The following is a 24,537-nucleotide window of genomic DNA, read 5'->3' on the forward strand; positions in this document are numbered from 1 at the left end:
TCCTCGGAAAAGCGCCGCCACTATTGAGAAGTTGTACCACGCCAAGTTACTACAAAAAAGATCGCATGAGTGCGATTATTAGATGCCCTTCTGAATACATTTAGAAGGACGCCAATAAGAGCCCCTTCAAGCAATCAGAGAAAGTGCATTTTAAGATAGTTGTAAAAGAATCATTGTGGTCAAGTAAAACACGATTATTTAGATGTTTATTAATTTTATTAAACATTTATAAATTCTCATAAATATAACTCAACATCAATCTTTTATTATTTTATTTATTTATTTATTTATTTATTTATCAATTTTTATTCAGTAATACTAAGCCTACATAGCCTAAATACATTTGTATTACAAAGTTTATTATAATCTGAATAGAAGTGGATGTAGTAAATTTAAATACAACTATAAATTATATAAAATAAAAAAACTAAAAGTATAATCTAATAATTTAATCATGATCGGCTCCCCAGCCATATGTACTCAAAGAAAGATATAAAAACAATAAATCCATTAATGCATAAAAATATGTTAAATGTGATATGATAGTCGTATAAAAGTTATATTTGTGAGATAACTGATAGTCTGTAATGCGCATTCCGCAACTACAATTGGAAGTTTAAAACAAAAAGGATACCTTTTCTGTTTTTAATGTTTTAGAAACTTAAATTTTGAATATGCAAATGCCCTGCCAACATTTCAAAGTTCCATTTCATCCTCATCGCTACCACAGACTCGTAAATGTCACCACAACCATCGCGAACTGTGATGGGGAAGCATATCAAAAAGTACAAAATGTACATGAAAGTATTATGCCATCACTACTGTTAGAAGAGCCATTTTATTTTTTGTGAAACGCCAAGCGCAACCAGCTTGTTATATTTTATTTAAATAAAAACGAAAATAAAGTTCTGAAAACATAGATATTACGCTTAAAATTGTGAAAGGTATATGGTGAACAATTTTCGACTTTCCAAATAGAATAAAGTGATCTTTTTTCAAATATTTTTCCAGGCACGCTGTCTCCATCGAAAATAAACAAACTGGCTGATAGACGCTGCAATATGTAACTTGCTACTTAAAACTCAACATCATTCTTCTATTAATGCAAAAAATTATGTTAAATGTGATGAGATAAACCGAAAAATGTATAACATTATGTATAACATTATAAGAAATTATAAATGTTTAATCAAATCAATAAACATCTACACAATCGTGTTTTACTTGACCACAATAATTCTTCTACAATTACCTTAAAATTCACTTTTTCTGATAGTTTGCAGGGGTTCTTATTGGCGTCCTTCGAAATTGATCTAAATAGGCACGTAATAATTGCACTGATGAGAAACTTTTTTGTAGTAACTTGGCGTGGTACAACTTCTCAATAGTGACGGCGCTTTTCCGACGAGTTTTTGATGTCGTATATGATTGTTTTCGACGTAGTATGCCGTTCGCATACTTTCCAGCAATTTTAAGCAAAGAGAGTAAAATACGACTGTTTTCGATGTAGTGGGAATTCTCAGAAGCGCCCCCAAATTCAAAAAATGTTGGCAGGGTACTCTCTAACTAGTTTTACAGGATATTTTTTACTGGAAAAGTACGCGAACAGACCTATTTATGTTAAAAAAATAGTTGGCATTAAAAGCCGGACAAAAAAAATAACGCCTTCACAAAATATTGATGCCAAATTGATGCCGGATAAAACAAAAATTAACGCATTCAGTTGCCAGTATTGCCGTATGTTAATTTTAAGATAACTCGTTGCATGTCAAATGCCCGGCATTGTTTAACATATCGAGGTTTGCAAAACTTGAAATTATTTAGCCATGGAAGGTAAGAAAGTATACAATTTGTTTAGAAGTCTTTAAAATAGATGGTTTCATTGTCATGTGCATGCAGGAATCCCAGACGACATGTGGTCGCCCTTTAAACAACTGTACAAGGTAATAGAGCAGACAATTGTAAATCCAAATGAGGCAGCTATTTCTAACTTGGAAGTATATCTCAAGAGGCACAAACAAATTTTTGTAAACCTTCTACGAAATCCGGTTTGTATTTTGTTTTTAAAAATCAAATTTGCAATTGTGAATAAAGAACTAATTTCAGCCTAAAAATGAATCCAACCGCTCTCAACTGCGAGCGTATGTCACCCAAGGCGTACCTGTAGCTGGGAATAGAGTTCCGTTGTCCAAGGAGCTCATTGATGAGAGCATTATAGTGTCAGATATGTTTGATTTAGATGAATTTCTGGCATTGGAGCTGTTGTGTACTGCTCAGCATCAACAAATACATTATCCTGGACTTCCCAGAGGTTTGGTTGCTGTGCTCTTGTACTACGATGGCCGGAAAGCTATTGCTAACTCCATTAGGGATTTATTTCAAATTGTCAGCGGAGTGTCTTGGATACCTGAGTCTCCTAAGCAATTGGTCTCATTAGTATCATCTTTCTGTCAAACACTTGTTGATGATTCCAATATTTTGGATAGAATTGTGGATCTATTGGATGAATTGGACATTGTAAAGGAGGTATTTATTTCAAATATTCAAAAAGCATGATTTAAATATTAAAAACATTTTCATTTGCAGACAGTTATGCTTACAAAGAACAGGGCTCTCGGTGATAATAAACATCAAAATCAAGTTATAGAACTGTTCGAGGATGTTCGAGTGTCTTTAGCCTCGGCATTGTTTAACTGGTCTGCTCAAAGGGGTTTGCCAAAGTTCAATGCCATAAGATTGTTAAAAAGTCTTTCACAAAATAGAGCAAAAGAAGCCAATGGCGAGATGGAAAATACCACACTTACAATGCTGATGGCCTTGTTATACTCATATGACACCAGTATCCTGCAAAAACAAGATGACAGTATCCTAATACAAAACCTAAGCATTATTAAAGATCATGAGTTCGTTCAACACATGTATGGAGCATTAATGAATGCAGAAAATCCTAACTGCAACAATGGAATTGTAAATTTGGTGAAATTTTCATTTGGTTTGGCTATCTCAGGTTTACGCCATGCGTCGCAACAAACTCATAATCATATGTCCATAACCGACTATGATGAACAATTAGTGGACGATGCAATAGCATCAAATATATTTAAATTTATCTACTGTTACATACTCGAGAAGGAAGCAATATATCAGTAAGCTTTTTAATTGGAGAGCTGCGAATATTTATATACTGTCTATATATCATTATAGGAATCAATTTTTCTACCTGAGACTTCATACAATGTTTGGAGATTTTATTGATTTTATGCATTCGAAAGTGACGGAACTTCGTGGAAGAGCGGACGAAACATCTAAAACAGTACTTAGTTTTGCAAAAGAAGGCTTGGAACCACCAAATAATTTGGATCACAACTTCGAAATGCTTTTATTGTGTATAGGAAAGTTTTATGCCGATGATAGAGCAGGACTTTCTTTGTGTTCGGAATACTGGGGTCCATTGGAGGCGTCCTCAAATTACGCCACAACTACTCGTTCAGTGTCTCTGTTTAAGTTTATACGTTTGGCTGGTGAACTTTTGCCCGCGACACTCTTTGTTCCATACTTGAAAATGATTGCCGGTCTATCAAGCTGCGAACGCTCATCAAGAAGTACATTTAATCTATTAAAGCAGTCCACAGGTTTAACTGGAAGTGCAGCGTTGTCCTGGGAACATTTCTTTTCATCCTTATCAAGATATTACACGTAAGTTGTTACACTATTATTATTCCGTAAAATCAAATGTGCAGTGATTTTTGCTATAGGTGTCTTACAAAACTAATTTTGTGTAAAATCTAATTTGTACAATTTATTATATTATTGCAATTTGGTCTATTCAACGATCAACGTTTTTTAGTTACGTTTTTGCTACCGCGGCAACTGTATTTTCTTTTTTGGGTGTTTGAATATGTTTGTCACAAACGTACCTTTATACGATGAAATGAATTGATATTAAAGAATAACATGTGGACCTGTTTTTTTAATTTTTCGTTTTCAGAAACTTAAAGCAGGACTTTTACACTTCTAGTGACTCAATATACAGGAGTCGTATGATCAATCGTAATATAAATCCTCAGGAAATTGAGGGTTTGAGAGCAGTTCTGGAGGTGATACGGGCGGTAACATCACATGACGAAGTAGCTCGTATAGCCATATGCGAACATCCAAATTGGAATCCACTGTTTACTTTAATAGGTAAGTATAAAAATAGCTATAAATATATTAAATAAAAATTGATTGCAAATTTATATTTTATACATATGGTAATTAATCCCATGTACTCATCATCGGATTAGTAAACTTTAGAAAAATATTGAAAATTTAATGAAAACAATTTATATTAAAAACATAAATTCCTTATTTAAACAGGACTTTTGAGCTGCTCAGTCCCCATTTATTTGAAGTCTGATATACTAAAAACTCTTGCTGCTCTAGGGCGTTCGAAGGAAACTGCTATACCATTGTGGAATAATTTAGAAGCTTCTCAAATCATTAAAACTTTGCCCTCAAATATGACTTATGGTAAGTAGAATAAACATAATATTCTACATAATATGTGGATCAGAAAATGGAGCCACCTGCCGAACATATTGACCAGCCAACGTCGCCGAATATGTCGACGAATCTTGACGACAAATAATCAAAAAATATTTTATTAAATCAGAATTATTTATAATTGCTGTATATTGTATTTCGATTCCCCAACCACAAGTTGTTATGATAATTTTGCAAAAATCTTCCTCGGAAGATATGAATGAACTATAAATTTGATGGTAAGATTGGTTGGACACCCAATCACTTTACCATTCGGATAAACTCAGTTTGATTTTTTAATTGATAATTGTCCGCCACCGGATAGATATATTTATATCGACTTAGCCGTCCAGCCGTCGCTGACAAAAATGGGTCGGGTTCATTCTCTGATGGGAACGCTTAGATTACCGATGCCCACGATAGAGGACAGGGAAAAAATTATATAAATTTTCATCTGTGGGAAAATATGGTGAATGTACATGATACTTGATACAAAACATTGTTATTTCGCACGACCGTATATGTTTGATCAATTTTAATTAAAGCATCCATTCACTTTTGTTCTTGACTATTACTCCGTAATCGCTTTTATTATGATCACCGTACTAGCAATTAATAATAGATACCTATTACGATAACATCAAATTATATATGTAGTAAATATTTTGAATAAAAAACACTTATTTTTTACTCGTCTGCTGAATGACGATTCACTAGTTTAAAAATTGTTCTAAAATCCGTTCAAAATTCCTTTTCGTAGTAAAGGCTACCACATACAGAACCTTTAACGCGATAGCTTGGTTTTTTTTATTCCATTGCAAACCTAATAGATTATTACATAAGACGACAAATATTCAAGATAATATATAACTATGAAATTGACTGTACATATTTTTGGCAAGGTTATAAATTATATTTCTATTTTTTTATCATTAATTAATGTAATCTGTAAAAGCATAGCTCGGTAGAAGTGATATTATTTGAATTTAATTTAAATTCTCTTTTTCAGATACATGTAATTTAGAAATGGAAATCGAACAGAACGAGTGTAGAATGGAGCATTATCCACTTACAAGCGGCATCCTAGATTTGTTGTATTCTTTAGTTTCTACTGTAATACCTAAGAATCTTGGTGCAGGACCTAGAAAACCAGGGTTGGATCCATATTTAAAATTCGTTATTAATGGAATTTTCTTAAAATTCTATAACAGGTATGCAATTGAATTTAAATTTCTGTAGCAACATGGTGGGTCAATGCCTCATTTAACAAAATTTACTTTATATCGACTGTTATTGGAATATTAATCTATTTCGATAAACATAAAAACAAGATAAAAAATGTCCATTATTTTCAGAACTTACAAACAGCCATCAGAAAGATGGTCAATTGGGGCTCAATGTTTGAAATTTTTGCACTATCTTTTGGAAATATATGAAGTGAATCCCTGCGATTTTGAAGACAATATCGATTTTAATCCTCATCCTGGCTACCATATAATGCTTAATTTACAAACAAAGTCGGATACTTTACGTCTAATGTTACAAATTATTGATGATGCTCGTATGGAATTAGACGACCTCAAAAAATTCAAAGGCAAAGGATCTTTGGAGGAATGTGCCCTACTTTGTCTAAAAATAATTAAGTTGGGCTTGAAGAATCAAGATATTTTTTTCGAGGCCCATTCACTTTCCAACAGTGCTGTTCTGCTCTCGGGGCTGAATAAAATAATGCTCGACATAAATCCAAGAAGCCGAAAACCAGATCATGTACTGAATACAACATACTTTTTGACATATTTCAATTGGTTGCCGCATCATGCCCTTGAAGCTGTGAAGATTCTACATATGGTTTCCAATCAGCCAGGTGTTAACTCACAAATAGTTGGCATTTTTACACAAAATGAGGCTACTAAAACTGTGCTACGTCATGGTTTCGTTGAATGCTTGGAAATGGATTTTGTACAAAGACAAACAAAGACTGATGATGCTATTGAAACCGATGGCTTGGAATCGCCTAAAGTGCATTTGCAAATCAAAGAGGCTATAATCATGTTAATTCAAGATTGTCTATATCAACCCACCCCAAATCTCGCACAATTTCTTTTGGGTTTCGATTATCTTAACGATGCGCATTGTACCAATAAAAACCGATTGGGTTTATTTGACTTAGGAATTAACTGTACGAAATCTTTGGTGTTTCTTTTGGAAATTCATTTACAGGTATGTTCCAAGTTTAAGTAACTAAATTTTTTTTCAGAATAACTTATCTATAAAAGTACGATTTAATGCAAACTTCGTTTACATTCTTTCTCGGAAATTTACAATAACGTCATAACGTTAATATTCGATAAACTGCCAATAATTTTTTGAATATTGATAAATTTCTCTTTGGAACAAATAGGACAAACTTGGTTTTTCTAACACTGTTTTTTTAATATGGAGATGGTGTCCAGCTTCCTTTCCAATATAACTCCGAAAAATATTTCTAATTGTTCTTGCAAAATTTCCCTTGGCTGCTTGTCAGGGGTTGGAATAAAATCAATGTATTCCAACACTTTTATTTTATTTTTAAATTTCACTGGGTGTAGTGATTCTTCAATAATGCCTTAAAATGAGAATAAGCTTTTGGGAGAAAATGCTACACCTCGAGTGAGAGGATTTTCTTGGATAAAAACTAAGTTTGCCTCCCTCCATTATCCTGGAATAATCGTTTGGTTTCTGCCTTTCTCCTTCCAAGATTTAAATATTTGCACGTCAAATGTCCTTTTACTTTTTGTTATAGATGAAAAGAAACTCGAATTGTTTACAAGCAAATGTGGAAAATATTATGGAACGCTGCTTCAGTCTTTTGTATTCCTTGTGCGAGAATCCCAAAACATCCGATCAAATTTTGCGATTTTTACGTACGAGAAATGACTTTTTATGCCGCTATTTGAATGAATTACCTGTGTTGGTGATGGAAAATGCACACGTTATAAACCAAATAAGTTATCTATTAAAATGTATAGCAATTGAATTAAAACAGACGGCTTCCAGTTGTCAGTTGAGCAGATTTCAACATATTTCGGATTTCTTTTTGGGTATGACGACCAAAAATCAACAGGATTCAATTTCAACCGAGCTCAATCATTTCTGTGCAAATAATGCAACAGTTATTATTGATACAACAACAAACACATCGGTTACGAGAAATAATTTATTGTGTGAATTAATGAACTCAATCGAACTGGAAGTAGGCAACACAAATATTCCTCATTGGAACTTTTTTGAAAAATCTTTACTAGATCAAATATTCAAAGAGTGTGAATATAAAACTACTGAGGGACATAAATTAATTGATTTGAAGAAAATTCATGCAACTTTGCATGGTGAATTGCAAATAGTACAAAGTACAATTGCAAGCGGCCAACGACGACTGGTTTTGCAAGAAATAGAATCGGTACTGCTCTACGCCTTACAAATCAACGAGCAACGTTCTAAACGCTTTGCTATTTTAAAATTTGTTGAAGCTTGGAGTCAGGTATGTACAAAATCTTATTTTTCAATGTTTTCAACCATACAACTAAATATTTTCTTGATAATTTTTTTCTGTCTCAAAATAGGTGTCTGAAGTATTATTTAGTTGTGTTCCCAATTCGTGTTTGGCATTGTCTAAGAAGCAAGAATTAATTATTGAAATACTGCAAAAAATTTTACTAAAAATAACACCTAGCCAAACAACTTTAGAGATATCGGCCATAATATCTGAGACAATACTGATTCTTCTTGTGAATTTGCGAAACTGTTTTTCAAATGCTTCGAAGCAAGGTAAGTTCTTGGAATTGTGTACAGTGTAATACAAATTTTCCATATTAATTTAACACAAACATTCCCTAAGCACAACAATTCATCATTAATTTGCTTTCTGTACCTTCTTTTTGAAAAAGCAATTTAATAAAAACGTCTTAAAATTTCGAATTATAACTTTGAATAATGAATTATCTGGGAGATATAAAAATTTAACGTTTTTCGATTTGCTTTATGATTAACTTTGATTTGGATTTAAGACAATTGGTTGTGGGAATTAATAACAAATATTTTAGTTCTTTAAAGTCCTATTGTAGTTCTATAAAATTTACAAAGTTATTCGAATTTTTGTTTAGTAGCCTAAGGCTGACGAAAGAGTGCGAGCTGCAAGCATTGCGATCGCGGTTGCCACTCGTGCCAAAATAATCTACCAAAAGTTGACAAAAATTTGACCAAAATTTAACCAAATTTAGAAAAAACGTATTTTTTCTCAAAATTTAATTTTTTATAAATTTTTTTTTGTTCTCAAAATTTTATATCTATAGAAAATTTGTACAAAATTTTATTTCTACAGAAAATTTTCTCACGGTTGCCACTAGTGCCAAAAGTAATCTTCCAAAATTTTGAAAAAAAAAATTTCCAAAAATCTATTAAATTAAAAAAATCGAAAATTTTCTCACAATTTTATTTCTATAGAAAATTTGTACAAAATTTTATTTTTACAGAAAATTTTCTCATGGTTACCACTTGTGCCAAAAATAATCTTCCAAAATTTGAAGAAAATTTTTCCAAAAATATATTAAATTAAAAAAAAAAGTGTTTTGAAGTTAAAGTTTTATTTCTATAGAAATTTATTCAAAATTTTATTTCTATTAAAAATTTTCTCAAAATTTTATTTCTATAGAAAATTTTCTCAAAATGTAATTCCTACAAACAATTTTCTCAAAAAAAAAATTATAGATGTTCTTAAAATTTTATTTCTACAGAAAATTTTTCCACGGTTGCTACCCGTGCCAAAAATAATCTTACAAAATTTGAAGAAGATTTTACCAAAAATTACCAAATTAAAAAAAACGTATTTTGAAGTCAAAGTTTTATTTCTACATAAATTTTCTCAAAATTTTATTTCTATTGAAAATTTTTTCAAAACTTTATTTCTATAAAAAAATTTTCTCAAAATTTGATTTTTTAGAAAATCCTAGCAATGATAGTTCTAATATTGATTTTGACGAATTTGTTGAAAATATTGAATCATTCTCCTTTCGATCTGTCTCAATTGATGAACTAGTTTCTGCTGTTGATGCTATAAAGTCAAATGCATTAGGCCATGACGCCATTCCTATTAGTTTCATAAAAAAGATTTTTCCACTAATTTCTCCCATGCTTCTTCATATTATCAACACCATATTTACGGTTTCTGAATTTCCTTCGAAATGGAAAATAGGTAGAGTAGTGCCTATTTCTAAAAATGGAAATCGGATGAGCAACGATTTAAGACCGATCACTATTCTGCCCTCTATGTCGAAAATACTTGAGAATATAATGAAATGTCAGATCCTGGAGTATTATGATCGTTATTCTCTTTTCCATCCTTTCCAATTTGCTTTTAGGAAGAATTTTAATACGACTTCTGCACTACTTTCTTTAACTGAAGCAATTAGGGAAAATTTGGATAGGAATCATTTTTGTACACTAGTCTCTTTGGACCTTACTAAGGCTTTCGACCGTATTGATCATATTACCCTGACGAAGAAATTGTACCACAAATTTAACTATTCTAGAACGGCCTGCAAATTAATTTATTCTTATCTTTCTGATAGAAGGCAGTATGTGTCATTTAACGGGGTTAATTCTAGTATCGGCGTTGTTACATCAGGCGTGCCTCAGGGGTCCGTTATGGGACCAATATTGTTTCTGTCCTATATTAATGATATCATATCTCAGATAGAGAATACATTTTGTCAGCCTTATGTATTCGCTGACGATATCTTTATTTTGTTAGGACCAAATGCTTCTGAAACTTTAATCAATGATCATATTAATAACTTTATAGGAATAATGAATGATGATGGATTAATGATCAACCCAGCTAAATCTAAAGCTATGCATTTCCACACAAGAACTCGCAATGCTTTATGCCCTCAAATTGTTATCAATAATCAGATAGTTGATTACGTGGATTCTCTTAAATGTCTTGGGGTTATGCTTGACCCGAATCTAAATTTTGATGTTCATTTAAATTATTTATCAAATCGTATTTGCCTCACTTTAAGAAAGTTATACCAATTGAGGGCTTATACTCCGAGATATATTCGTAAAAAATTGGCCCATGCTTTACTTATGTCTCTTGTAAACTATGGCATTGAAATATTTTCTGGAACGTGGTCTTACAATTTAGATAGGCTAGAGAGAATTGTCCACAGAATTGTCCGCTATATATATGATGTTAAATGGTATGATCATGATCGTATTCATGCATGTACTTCTGATTTTCTTGGTTGCACTTTTCGAAATTACTTGAATTTGCGTACTGTTCTGCATTTTTTTAAGATTATGCAATCTAGAAAACCAGAAGTTCTTGTAAATAAATTCTCATTTATAAATTCAACGCGTAATGTTCAAATTGATGTCCCTATGATACATTCCTCGATATATGAAAAGTCTTTTTTGATTCGAGTTCTTCGCTTTTGGAATCATTTGCCTAATTCACTAAGAAATTTTTCCTTTTCTTACCAATCATATAAGAGTAATATTTTGGATCATGTAAATGACACACATTCTTAATGAGTTACAATTTTCTTAATAAATGTGCTGGTTATTGGGTTTTTATATTATTTAATTTTGCAATACTTTGTGGTTGGGGGACCAAGTTTTAATTGTAATGTATTTATCATTGATAAGAAATTTACCATTAAATTAGTTATACTACAACTTAGTCGTAGTAGTTAATCTTACAATACATGTATTATAGGCCTTATTAGGCTTCCTATGTATTGATGTTTGAAATAAATTGAAAATGTTCTTGAAATTGTATTTCTACAGAAAATTTTCTCACGGTTGCCACTCGTGCCAAAAAAAAATCTTCCAAAATTTGAAGAAGATTTTACCAAAAATTACCAAACATTATTGTTGTTTTTGATTTCAGCTTAAAACCATGCATTGACTAAACTACAAGTGTGGCTTAAGCAAAAAAGTATGCTTGTCAAATTTACTTGGGCAAAGCCCTATAGACTTCAAGATGGTTGGATGTACAGCTGTTTCGGAATTACTACATTCCTCATCAGCATCCTCTACTTGCAGCACAACTATCAACCAATTATCAGAATAAATTCGGCTAATACACTCAACCCAAAGTGAACTACAGTTGAACCTTCCGAAAAAAGGTTTGATAGTCGGCTACTGCCTAAACAAATTTGCAAGCATATCTCTTTTCCTTTGCCAAACTCAAATAATCGATTTGAATGTAGTTGGCTGGGTTTGTTTTTGAGCGTGCTTCCTCTATCTTCATTCGTTTTGTTTGTTATTGTTGGTTTATTCTTCAATCATTATTATTGATGTTTTGATTTAAAAAAAAAAAACGTATTTTGAACTCAAAGTTTTATTTCTATAGATATTTTATTTCTATAAAAAATTTTCTCAAAATTTGATTTTTATAGAAAATTTTCTCAAAATTTTATTTCATTAGAAAATTTTCTCAAAACTTTATTTCTATAGAAAATATCCTCAAAATTCTATTTCTATTGAAAATTTTCTCAAAATTGTATTTCTGTATATAGAAAACTTAAGTACTTCTTAGTTGGGGAAGAAGATTTTTGCAAAATCTACCAAAACATCAAAAATACCAAACAGTAAAAAATCTATCATTATTGGTAGAATTCTACCAATTGTGGAAACCTTGATTGCGATGCTATAAGAGTTGATGCTATTGCAATGCTATTATATGATATTTTTGAAAACAAACAGACAGTTGTGTCTGAACTAAGAATTTTTTGAATTTTTAAAATGATATCGAAAAAGGTTTCTTCGAACTGTCACAACATATAAAGATTGTTTGGTCACCACTTGTTGTGTTGTGTGACCAAACATACGTATTTGTAACAATATATATCACGTTAACATTCTCGCAACAAACATATTATTTGTACACCCAAACATATACATATATTTTTTATCCGTGTGGCAGTACTGGTTCAAGACTTAATGCGATATATATATAATTAGATATGATGTCATATATGAAGATATACAATTAGATCTTACCAGATATGACTGATATAATTAGACATAACAATATATATAATGAGATCTTGAATCAGATCTAATCATATATAACACTATACATAACATATCTCCGTAGATCTATTTATATCTACAACCCTATCTGAACAGATATAATTATATATACTTTGAAATTATTAGATATGATCAGATCCACCGATTTTTACACGGGTATATAGAATTTCAGGTGAATTGGATGACAGATACTCTGCCCAGCAGACATATATACCAACATAGAAATAGTGAGACTTAACACATGGGAGCTATACCAAAACGTGGACTGATACACACCATATTCCCTACACCTATTTACGAACCGAAAATACTTCTAAATTTTGAATTTCCGGCAAATCTAATAAAAATTGCAGCGTCTCGAAGTCAAATCGGGAGATCGATCTATATGGGAGATATAACAAAATCGATCGATATGTCCCATATTCGGCTTACTTTTGTGTGGACCCAAAATATCTTTTGATTTTGAATTTCGTCCAAATCGCATAAAAATTGGGATGTCTATACCAAACCGTGGACCGATGCACACCATATTCGGCACACTTATTTATGAACCAAAATACCTGTAGATTTTTAATTAGAGGTAAATCGAATAAAAATTGTGGTATCTAGACACCATAGAAGTCAAATCAGGAGATCGGGCTATACAGAGAATTCGATGATAGCCAAGATGTCGATATGTTCGAAGAAGTTTTAATTCTCAGGAATGTTAATAAAATCAATAATGGATATAGAAAAAATAGACTATAGAATATATTTATTTTAATGGGAGACTTCAAGCCAAAATTACTATATCCTACTCGATAATGTAGTAAGCGTGAGATCTGTACCCGCTCATATACCGCTTTTATCTGTGAGCCAAACTAAATTAAATTAAAAAATGTTAAATATTTCTTTGGCAAAAATTAGGTTTTCTAAATTACACAGAAAAAATTTCACGAAAATTTTTCCAATTGAAATCTTAATTGAGTTTTAAAAAATATTCAATTAAAAATTTAATTGATTTAACAAATTTTTTAACTGAAAAAAGATATAGTATCAATTAACTTTTTAATTGGATCAATTAATTTTTTAATTGGCTGACAATAATTTTTTAATTGATACTATCATTTCTGTGATTGAAGACATTTCAATTAAAAAAATAATTGGATCAATTAACTTCGTCATTAGGTTTACGACTTTTGCGACATATGTATTATACCGTCGTAAATGTATGTCGCAAAAGTCACAGTTTGCGACAGACCAACCCTGATATGGGGGCTATACCAAAACTTGAACCGATACACACCATTTTCGACACACCTATTTGTGGTCCTAAAATACCTCTAGATTTCCAATTTCAGAAAAATCGGATAAAAACTACGGTTTCTAGAAGCTCAAGATGTAAAATCGGGGGATCGGCCTATAAGGGGGCTATACCAAAACATGGACCGATACACACCATTTTCGACACACCTATTTGTCGTCCTAAAATACCTTTAGATTTCCAATTTGAGGCAAATCGGATAAAAATTATGGTTTCTAAAAGCCCAAGAAGTAAAATCGGGAGATCGGTCTATAAGGGGGCTATTCCAAAACATGGACCGATACACACCATTTTCGGCACACCTATTTGTGGTCCTAAAATACCTGTAGATTTCCAATTTTAGGTAAATCGAATAAAAACTACTGTTTCTAGAAGCCCAAGACCCCAAAATGGGGGATCGGTTTATAAGCCATAAGCGTAGGAAGGCCTCTGGGGAGGAGGGCTTAGACCCCCTGCAAAAATGTAGCCCCCCAGAATTTGAAAACCTATTTACGATTTTCCATTGCTTTTATATAATTTTAAACAAGTAAATACAACCTCACAAAGTTCCGCTAAAGACTTTCATGGTAGCAGTTGCCGATGGCAATATATAGTTTTATTTTTATATAAGTGAATTGTTATAAGTGAATGTTTGAAGTCTGATATTTATGAAATAAAACTGTCGTTGAACATATGATTTAAGTTCCTAAATGTATGTTTAGTTTAATAACTAAAGCACCTTTATTATTTTGTTTAGTCAGAGTTTTAGTCGATTTAATTAAAAAAATAGTAATTGATATTAAAACTATTCTTTCATAAATGAATATCTTAATAATGCTGCAAAAAAAGAATCGCAAAAAAAAGTAGTGAAACTGTTCTTTTTGTATTCGGAAGTGGTGCAAAATTGGCGCAGAAGCGATGAATTTAAGATGGGCATGTCATAGGACGGATGCCCACTATTTCAACAACCGTTGCACTGAATTATCATTACTTCTTAAGGTGTGATTCGAATGCAATGTGAATTAAAAAATTTTGTGATATTTTCCCAAATAAATAATGGGAAATGGGAACGTTCGACCGAAAATATTTTTAAAAATTCGCAATTTTTCTAGAATGGAATTTGTATCATTTTATTAATTCTTACTTTTTTATCCTATTTGAAACAAAACTACCCATTAAAAATATAAAAAAAAAACGAGTTATAAAATTGAATTAAAAAACTTCCTGTGTAGTTAAAATAATTAATAACTAATAATTCTTTGTGAGGACATTTTTGGAAGTGCTTTTAAAGTTGTGCCTTTATAACAACTCCCAATTTTTTGCTACTTTTAGTTGCTTTATTATATATTGTCTACTTGTTTAGTTAGGCTGAAGTCTGATTTTTATAAAATAAAACAATTATTGAACTTATAACTTCAGTCCATTAATTTTTAGCTAGTGGGGATGTAGCCCCCCCATAGGAAAATTGTCTAGCTACGCTAATGATGGGAGCTATATTAAAATCTGAACCGATATAGCCCATCTTCGAACTTGACCTGCGTGCAGACAAAAGACGCATCTGTGCTAAATTTCAGGACGACAGCGCCATTATTGAAGATCGTAGCGTGATTACAATAGACAGACAGACGGCAAGACGGACATGCTTATATTGTCTTACAATTTCTTCCTGATCAAAATATATATATACTTTATAAAGGGTGATTTGTTAAGAGCTTGATAACTTTTTTTTAAAAAAAAAACGCATAAAATTTGCAAAATCTCATCGGTTCTTTATTTGAAACGTTAGATTGGTCCATGACATTTACGTTTTGAAGATAATTTCATTTAAATGTTGACCGCGGCTGCGTCTTAGGTGGTCCATTCGGAAAGTCCAATTTTGGGCAACTTTTTCGAGCATTTCGGCCGAAATAGCCCGAATTTCTTCGGAAATGTTGTCTTCCAAAGCTGGAATAGTTGCTGGCTTATTTCTGTAGACTTTAGACTTGACGTAGCCCCACAAAAAATAGTCTAAAGGCGTCAAATCGCATGATCTTGGTGGCCAACTTACCGGTCCATTTCTTGAGATGAATTGTTCTCCGAAGTTTTCCCTCAAAATGGCCATAGAATCGCGAGCTGTGTGGCATGTAGCGCCATCTTGTTGAAACCACATGTCAACCAAGTTCAGTTCTTCCATTTTTGGCAACAAAAAGTTTGTTAGCATCGAACGATAGCGATCGCCATTCACCGTAACGTTGCGTCCAACAGCATCTTTGAAAAAATACGGTCCAATGATTCCACCAGCGTACAAACCACACCAAAAGTGCATTTTTCGGGATGCATGGGCAGTTCTTGAACGGCTTCTGGTTGCTCTTCACTCCAAATGCGGCAATTTTGCTTATTTACGTAGCCATTCAACCAGAAATGAGCCTCATCGCTGAACAAAATTTGTCGATAAAAAAGCGGATTTTCTGCCAACTTTTCTAGGGCCCATTCACTGAAAATTCGACGTTGTGGCAGATCGTTCGTCTATTCATGATGAAATGTCAAAGCATACTGAGCATCTTTCTCTTTGACACCATGTCTGAAATCCCACGTGATCTGTCAAATACTAATGCATGAAAATCCTAACCTCAAAAGAATCACCCTTTATATTCGGAAATCCATATTTCGATGTATAACAAACGGAATGACAAACTTATTATACTCCCATCACCATTCTATGGTGGTGGGTATAAAAAAAAATACAAAAAGAAAATTAAAGAGGAGCTACGTGAGTTCTTGATTTAAATGATTGCACGACACGCTTTGTCGCTTTCTGTTACTCTGACAGCTTTTGCGATACACCATAACAAAACACACACAGTGTTTTATAGCGCAGAATAGCGCCATAACATAGAAACACTTTTTGCTCTCACTCTGTCGTCAGACTAAGGATGTAACAACACTTCTATATCAAAATTAAATTAAATTTATCTTAATTCTGGTTGATCTTTTTAGAATATGACCGTAACGAGCAAATTGCAGCGGAAACTGGCAAACATCATCCATCGAAATCAAATGCGTTAAACATAAAATTTATATTGAAATACTTGTTGGAATGGATTATCGTCAGCGGTGTTGTTTCTCAAAAACTACGAATCAATCTATATGCATCTTTATTAAATTGTCTCAGCATAGTGAAAGAACAAAATTCCCGAAACCACCCTGCATTAACAAATGAAAAGTAAGTACTCCATATTCCAGTTTTTAATATTTCTCTCGGGAAATAGGATGCACGATCTCAACAAGTAAAAAAAAATGTCCATTTCAAGCCGGATTCATTCTTGAATTCTCGGTTCCGATAAGCAACATATAACAATATGGAATCAAAATGAAGCTTAGAGATTAAAAAGAAAAAAATATATTATTAATTAGCGTAGAACTTTCAAACACTACTAGAGAAGTAATAGCCAAAAAAGTACTTAATAGAAACAGTAAGGGTAGAACAGTACAGAAGTTTGCCCAACAATACATCACCCAGTAAACTCCTGAAAAAGCGAGTCATTCGAATAAAACACCTAAAAATACTCGGTCATGCTAACAATCTTTTTTATAGAACAGAAAAAAGACTTAAGAAATAAATTTTCAATCGAAGAGGAAATTTAATTTTTCTAAATTAGTTTTTGCGAAGTTATTGCTTTGTCTCTGGATATTGTAGCATCCGAGATTAAGATATTAGTGTGAAGACTCGGCCTTATGAAAATAGAAAAAGAATATTTTCTGCATATGTGAACGACAGTACAAGAAGTGTTTACTATAAAAAGAAACCTAGCAAAAACTCTCATTACACGGTAAACTTAGAGCTAAGTCTACTTAAAAAGTAATAAGCACTTATTAATTGACATCGCTACGGATTACATTTACATACGCATGTCCTAGGAGGAAAGTACTTCACCCCGGGCATACCTTCGACCATGAAAAAAGTAGTGAATTTAAAGCATATAATCATCTAATCTATTTGTTATTGTCATTATAAGTTAGCGGCAAACAGTTCAATCGAAAAAATACAAAGGTTTCAAAACAAAGTGATAAGAAGTGCAGTTAACGCTCCATGGTATGTCCGAAATAGTGACCTCCACCCAGACTTAAAAATGAATATGATCAAAGAGGAAATCTCTAGAATAGCAGAAAAACATCTTATCCGCCTACAGTATAAACAGCAGTGAGGAAGCAATTTAATACAAAAAATCGAACGGTATTAGAACCCAAAACGAAAACCATCAAAAACGACATAGAAGTCGGTATCTACCGGATATGAACATATCTTAGAATCGAATGCCTCCTGCTGTTCTTTCTATTCCCTTTCGTCATTTGGAAAGAGTATCCAACGTCAGTTTTAAAAGCATGTTGATCAGATTCTGCTTCTGAAATGGACGGACAATATACCATTCCATGGTAGGAAATCATGCGTCATTTCCGGGGTTTGCTCTCAGGAACAGCATAGGCGTGGTACTGGTTATATTCCTAGAAAGCATCAATAAACATTCTCCTTGCCACAATTGCGACAAGAACTTTTTGAGCAATATCAAACGGTCAGATTCACATGTGAATTGATAAGGGAATTATCTAACAGGAAACAACAACCACGATTCACTAACTTTTTTAATGGAGGCTTTGTTTTTAGGTTGGAATGCCAGTTACTTTTTAATAAGCCCCGTAAGGGAATGCCTAGGCCGGGCTGTCTACGATAGAACAACTCCAACTCCCCAAAAGTATGTGATTGAAGTCCATGAGGAAGATTATATTGTTGTTGTTGTTGTTGTTGTAACAGTTTTTAATGTAGTTTCATCCATTTTGTTCTATGCTTGTGTAGTTCAGCTGGTAGCCAGATCAAGGACAGAAAAGAAAAAAGACGTAAGAAATAAATTTTCAATCGAAGAGGAAATTTAATTTTTCTAAAATAGTTTTTGCGAAGTTATTGTTTTGTCTCTGGATATTGTAACATCCGAGATTAAGATATTAGTGTGAAGACTCGGCCTTATGAAAATAGAAAAAGAATATTTTCTGCATATGTGAACGACAGTACAAGAAGTGTTTACTATAAAAAGAAACCTAGCAAAAACTCTCATTACACGGTAAACTTAGAGCTAATTCTACTTAAAAAGTAATAAGCACTTATTAATTGACATCGCTACGGATTACATTTACATACGCATGTCCTAGGAGGAAAGTACTTCACCCCGGGCATACCTTCGACCATGAAAAAAGTAGTGAATTTAAAGCATATAATCATCTAATATGTAATAAGTTTTTCGTAGATAAATAGCCAATTAACAAGTATTTGTTATTGTTATTATAAGTTAGCGGCAAACAGTTCAATCGAAAAAATACAAAGGTTTCAAAACAAAGTGATAAGAAGTGCAGTTAACGCTCCATGGTATGTCCGAAATAGTGACCTCCACCCAGACTTAAAAATTAATATGATCAAAGAGGAAATCTCTAGAATACCAGAAAAACATCTTATCCGCCTACACATAAACAGCAGTGAGGAAGCAATTTAATACAACAAATCGAACTGTATTAGAACCCAAAACGAAAACCATCAAAAACGACATAGAAGTCGGTATCTACCGGATATGAACATATCTTTGAATCGAATGCCTCCTGCTTTTCTTTCTATTCCCTTTAGTCATTTGGAAAGAGTATCCAACGTTGGTTTTAACAGCATGTTGATCAGATGCTGCTTCTGAAATGGACGGACAATATACCATTCCATGGTAGGAAATCATGCGTCATTTCCGGGGATTGCTCTCAGGAACAGCATAGGAGTGGTACTGGTTATATACCAGAAAGCATCCATCAACATCCTCCTTGCCACAATTGCGACAAGAACGTTTTGAGTAATATCAAACGGTCAGATTCACATATGAATTGATAAGAGAATTATCTAACAGGAAACAACAACCACGATTCAGTTAGTTTTTTAATGGAGGGCTTTGTTTTTAGGTTGGAATGCCAGTTACTTTTTAATAAGCCTCGTAAGGGAATTCCTAGGCCGGGCTGTCTACGATGGAACAACTCCAACTCCCTAAAAGTATGTGATTGAAGTCCATGAAGAAGATTGTATTGTCTCAGATGGAGATGGGTTTAGTATGTTAACGACGTGTAATATGAAAAAATAATATGTATGAATTAGAGAACTGAAAGGCAAACCATTTGGGATATATAATATTAAGGATTTTAAACTATAATTCGCAAGTTGGGATAAGGATTTATTTTATTTATTTATTTGCAATATATTTTATAAATAAAATACAGTTAAAATTTGCCTAATAACTGTTTATTACAAAGAAATCTAAACTATTCATTTGTCTTAAATAAAAAAGTGAAAAACTAGCAAAAACAAATTATTCATATACATAAAATACTACTTATTCCATTAATAAGAAAAAACAAGTATATACAGCACTAAGTTCGGCCGGGCCGAATCTTAAATACCCACCACCATGAACCAAATATTAGGGTTTCCTTTGAAATTTCAGGAGGGCTTGAGGACTTGAGGACACTTCCCGAAGATAAATTTAAAGATTTCACCTATGAGGACTATATCAGATTCTGGATTTATAAGAACCATTTTTGTTTGAGTTTTAGAGGAATCATTAACATCTCTTGTAAGTGTGCAAGAAAATTATAAAATAACGTCTTGATTTGAAATCTTAAATCTGTAGAAGTAAAATCTAGAAATTTTACATTGAGTTTCAAGCAATTTTCATGATCAGTGCGCCTTCTACACCCTCAAGAAGTGAAGTCGGTCTGTATGGAGGCATTACCAAAAGGACCAGATGGGCATTACCAAATCGGATATACACGTTTTTGTGAGCCTAAAATACCAGAATATGTACAATTTCAGGCAAATCAGATAAAAACTTCGGATTCTAGAAGCCCAAGAAGTAAAATCGGGAAATCGATCTATATGGGGCTATACCAAAATATGGACCGATACTCACCATTTTCGGCACACCATTATGGTCCTAAAATACCTATAAATTTCCAATTTCAGACAAATTGGATAAAAACTGCGGTTTCTATAAGCCCAAGACCCCAAATCGGGAGGTCGTTTTATATGGGGACCATACCAAATCATGAACAGATACTCACATTTTTTGGCACACGTATTTGTGGTCCTGCAATACCTCTAGATTTCCAATTTCAGGTAAATTGAATAAAAACTGCTGTTTCTATAAGCCCAAGAAGTAAAATCGGGAGATCGGTCTATATGGGGGCTATACCAAAACATGGACCGATAGTCACCATTTTTGGCACACCTCTTTATGGTCATAAAATGCCTCTAAGTTTCAAATTTCAGGCAAATTGGATAAAAACTACGATTTCTATAAGCCCAAGACCCCAAATCGGGAGGTCGGTTTATATGGGGACTATATCAAAACCTGGACCGATATAGCCCATCTTCGAACTTGACCTGCCTGCGGACAAAAGACGAGTTTGTGAAAAATTTCAGCACGATTGCTTCATTATTGAAGACTGTAGCGTGATTACAACAGACAGACAGACGGACATCGTTATATCGTCTTAGAATTTCTCCCTGATCAAGAATATATATACTTTATATAGTCGGAAATCGATATTTCGATGTGTTACAAACGGAATAACAAACTTATTATACCCCCGTCACCATTCTATGGTGGTGGGTATAAAAAAACTATAGTTTAAATTAATAATGTAGATACGCATTAAAAAGGATTAGATGTCAGTATCATCATGCGCACGAATAGCAACATGAATCTTTGGAAGCACGTTACCATTTGAGCAATCCAAAATCAACTGAATAGAGGATATGCTCAACGGCAAGCAAATTGTTACAAAAATTACACTTCCTAGGTTCCGAATCATCATAATAGTGACGGGTGTTAAATATTGCCGTGCCAACTCTGCCTAATAATATGCATTCAGATCTACTTTATTGAGGTGCATAATTCGATAATGGAGGAGTTTATAACTCTAAGAAAGTAGTGTGATTGATTCTAGATATCACGATTACGAAGTACTCTGACGGATCTGTATTGTGAGGCTATCGGACTAGGAAAGCATGACGGCTCTACAATATCGGTACGAAGTCTTTCCCATGATAACTAAGAGTAATATCCACTATCATATCCGAAGAGACAGAAATATGCTCTCAGGGCTTAGACGGAAGGATAATATCCATATCATGTGATCGATTTACTATACGACTGATGGATGACTTACCAGAACCATTCGTATCCACCTGCTCCCAGAAAATCTCATGTAGACCATCCCGTGGTAATGTCAAAGCCCTCGCCGCAAATTTCACAAATAACTTCTCAACCAACTCCTCGAAGTTGCTATATCTACACTCGTTCATAAGAACGTCTGTTGGCGTTGCCTTCAAGAGACCACTTGCGGTCCAGAAACACTTATTCAAGGCCACTTCAATCTTCTTAATGTTTCTCTTGGAGGTTTACCTATATCGTTATGCCATGAGAAAGAATTCCTATAACTAGATCACGGCAAATATCAAGACAGTGTCGAGATGTGGCCATTTTCTCTTAGAACATACGAGTCATAAAAAGATTGTTGATCACTACAAGATATGCCACGTGTCTGTTCCATAACAAATACTTAGAGAAAAAGATTCCTAGAATCCTCATTTTCGATTGAATGCCTAAGTAAATGATCGTCCGCACGATTTCGTTTCCGGCAAACGTGAAGAAACTAAATTTTCTCCCGGGGAATGTTATCACCTGTTCGCCTAGACCAGTCCTGTATGCTGTCGTTCAAGGATACAAGACTCGCATGGACTTCACGAGGAGTCCCAGAAGAAACTTCAAAAATATGGTCAAAATACCAACATTTTCCTTGTAAAATCGCCACTGCTTAGTCGAAAAGTTGTAAAAATGACTCTAATTTTCCTAAACTTCTAATACATATATATCGAGCGATAAATCATAAATAAACTTTTGCGAAGTTTCCTTAAAATTGCTTCAGATTTAAATGTTTTCCCATATTTTTTTTACTAACATTGTGTTCCACCCTTGTTCATTAGCCGACTTAAATTTTGAGTCTATAGATTTTGTAGAAGTCAAATTTTGCCCAGATCGAGTGATATGTAAATGTATGTATTTGGGACAAACCTTTATATAGAGCCCCCAACACATTTGACGGATGTGATATAGTATCGAAAATTTAGATCTACAAAGTGGTGCAGGGTATAATATAGTCGGCCCGCCCGACTTTAGACTTTCCTTACTTGTTCAGTTTAAAGTAATCTTACATTACAAGTTAGGATTAAAGTTAATTTTATAATAGTAGATATTTTTATTTTTATATATTTTATTTTTCTCCAAAACTAAAAAACTAAAAAATTCTATCCGATATCGATAGAGCTCTTCAAGCTCTTTCATATGGTGTATGGGTCATTGTGGGACAATTGTCCATTTGGCCACAATGGCCACTGGAGGCATCCTCTCTAGAATTTTATAAAGAAATTGATTTTTCTCCAAAACTGACCATCTGATCTAAAAAATTCTATCCAATGCCGATAGAGCTCTTCAAGCTCTTTCATATGGTGTATGGGTCATTGTGGGACAATTGTCTCAAAAAATTGTGCCGAAAAACTCAATTTTCTGCAAAATTTTGAGACATATGTGTGAATGTAGCTGTGAGTGATAATGCCACAAGTGGGTGGTTTAATATTAGATAAAGTAAATTGGTCAAGAAGACCATTTAATATTTTTCATAGTGATTAAAAAATAAATCTAGCATTGGTTAGGGCAGAAAATACCTCTGTTAACACGTTACAGTGCTCTGTTATCTCCTTTATGAAGCCTTGTTAACTAATTAACAGAGCTCTGCAAAAAAATGGTTTGTGTCTGTGCTAACTAAATTCTGAATTTATCTTCACGCACATCTAGGAATATAGGTCTGTATCCTTGTATATGACAGGGATTTTCCCCGGTTTCGGTATAGGTTTTGACACCAAGTATGTGGAAAATTGCCTCTTATGGTAATGTTGGTATAAAGTCGACATAATCCTATCTTTAATCTAATCATTGGATAAGAGAGCTTATAAAAGCTTACTGCAGAATTTTATTTTCACATCCACATGTTCTTCGAAGTCTTTGTTTATTCGTTTTTTCTATAAAATTTATTTTAATAATTTGACATCTGTTTTGAAAAGAGTATGTTCAGTCAGCATATTCCAAATTAGGGGCGTTTACATTATAAAAATGACGTGTTTTGGAGGAAAACTTGTGTTTTGAACTTGATTTTTGTATGGGGAAAACGACTCGTTTTAAAATGCTTATAAAGGAAAAACATTTAAAATCCCAAAACATGCTTGGTGAGAACGTCATATAAGTCTACGCTTTTTAATTCAGTAACTTCAGTTCCTTTGAGATGTGATCGAGACTGCGGCCGACTTGGAAAAAATTGTATGATCCAAGAGGTTTTGATTCACTATCTTTGTTATTAGGCAAAGCTGTCGCAACCAAATATCTGAGAATATGATCATGATTTTGGATTTCACTGTTACGTGTAATGTCTTCTAGAATTGATTGAGGCCTTTTGTTTGGTTTCTTCCTCTGTTTTCATGTTACAATTATTATTTTTATTTCGTGCAATACCCAAAGCGTACAAGGCCAATACATTAATAT

At 33.2% G+C, this 24,537-nt stretch overlaps 1 protein-coding gene and 1 long non-coding RNA gene across 2 annotated transcripts in view; both read left to right on the forward strand.

The window, feature by feature from the left end:
- The first annotated feature begins 565 nt into the window (after positions 1-565).
- On the forward strand, positions 566-1,237 carry LOC142228505 (uncharacterized). The gene is made up of 2 exons (XR_012720191.1): positions 566-944; positions 1,012-1,237. It is a non-coding gene; the product is annotated as an uncharacterized LOC142228505 (long non-coding RNA).
- Positions 1,238-1,725: 488 nt separating this feature from the next.
- Positions 1,726-24,537, forward strand: part of Nup205 (nuclear pore complex protein Nup205) — a 33,610-nt gene continuing 10,798 nt past the window's right edge. The window contains exons 1-12 of the mRNA XM_075298575.1: positions 1,726-1,833; positions 1,900-2,048; positions 2,107-2,526; positions 2,587-3,146; positions 3,205-3,696; positions 3,989-4,185; positions 4,360-4,512; positions 5,534-5,735; positions 5,880-6,744; positions 7,307-8,044; positions 8,127-8,331; positions 16,862-17,087. Of these exons, the coding sequence (XP_075154690.1) occupies positions 1,827-1,833; positions 1,900-2,048; positions 2,107-2,526; positions 2,587-3,146; positions 3,205-3,696; positions 3,989-4,185; positions 4,360-4,512; positions 5,534-5,735; positions 5,880-6,744; positions 7,307-8,044; positions 8,127-8,331; positions 16,862-17,087 (4,214 nt within the window). The 5' untranslated portion in view covers positions 1,726-1,826. The remainder of the gene's footprint in view (positions 1,834-1,899; positions 2,049-2,106; positions 2,527-2,586; positions 3,147-3,204; positions 3,697-3,988; positions 4,186-4,359; positions 4,513-5,533; positions 5,736-5,879; positions 6,745-7,306; positions 8,045-8,126; positions 8,332-16,861; positions 17,088-24,537) is intronic.

The sequence above is a fragment of the Haematobia irritans genome, chromosome 3, assembly GCF_050003625.1.
Source record: "Haematobia irritans isolate KBUSLIRL chromosome 3, ASM5000362v1, whole genome shotgun sequence".
Classification (NCBI taxonomy): domain Eukaryota; kingdom Metazoa; phylum Arthropoda; class Insecta; order Diptera; family Muscidae; genus Haematobia; species Haematobia irritans.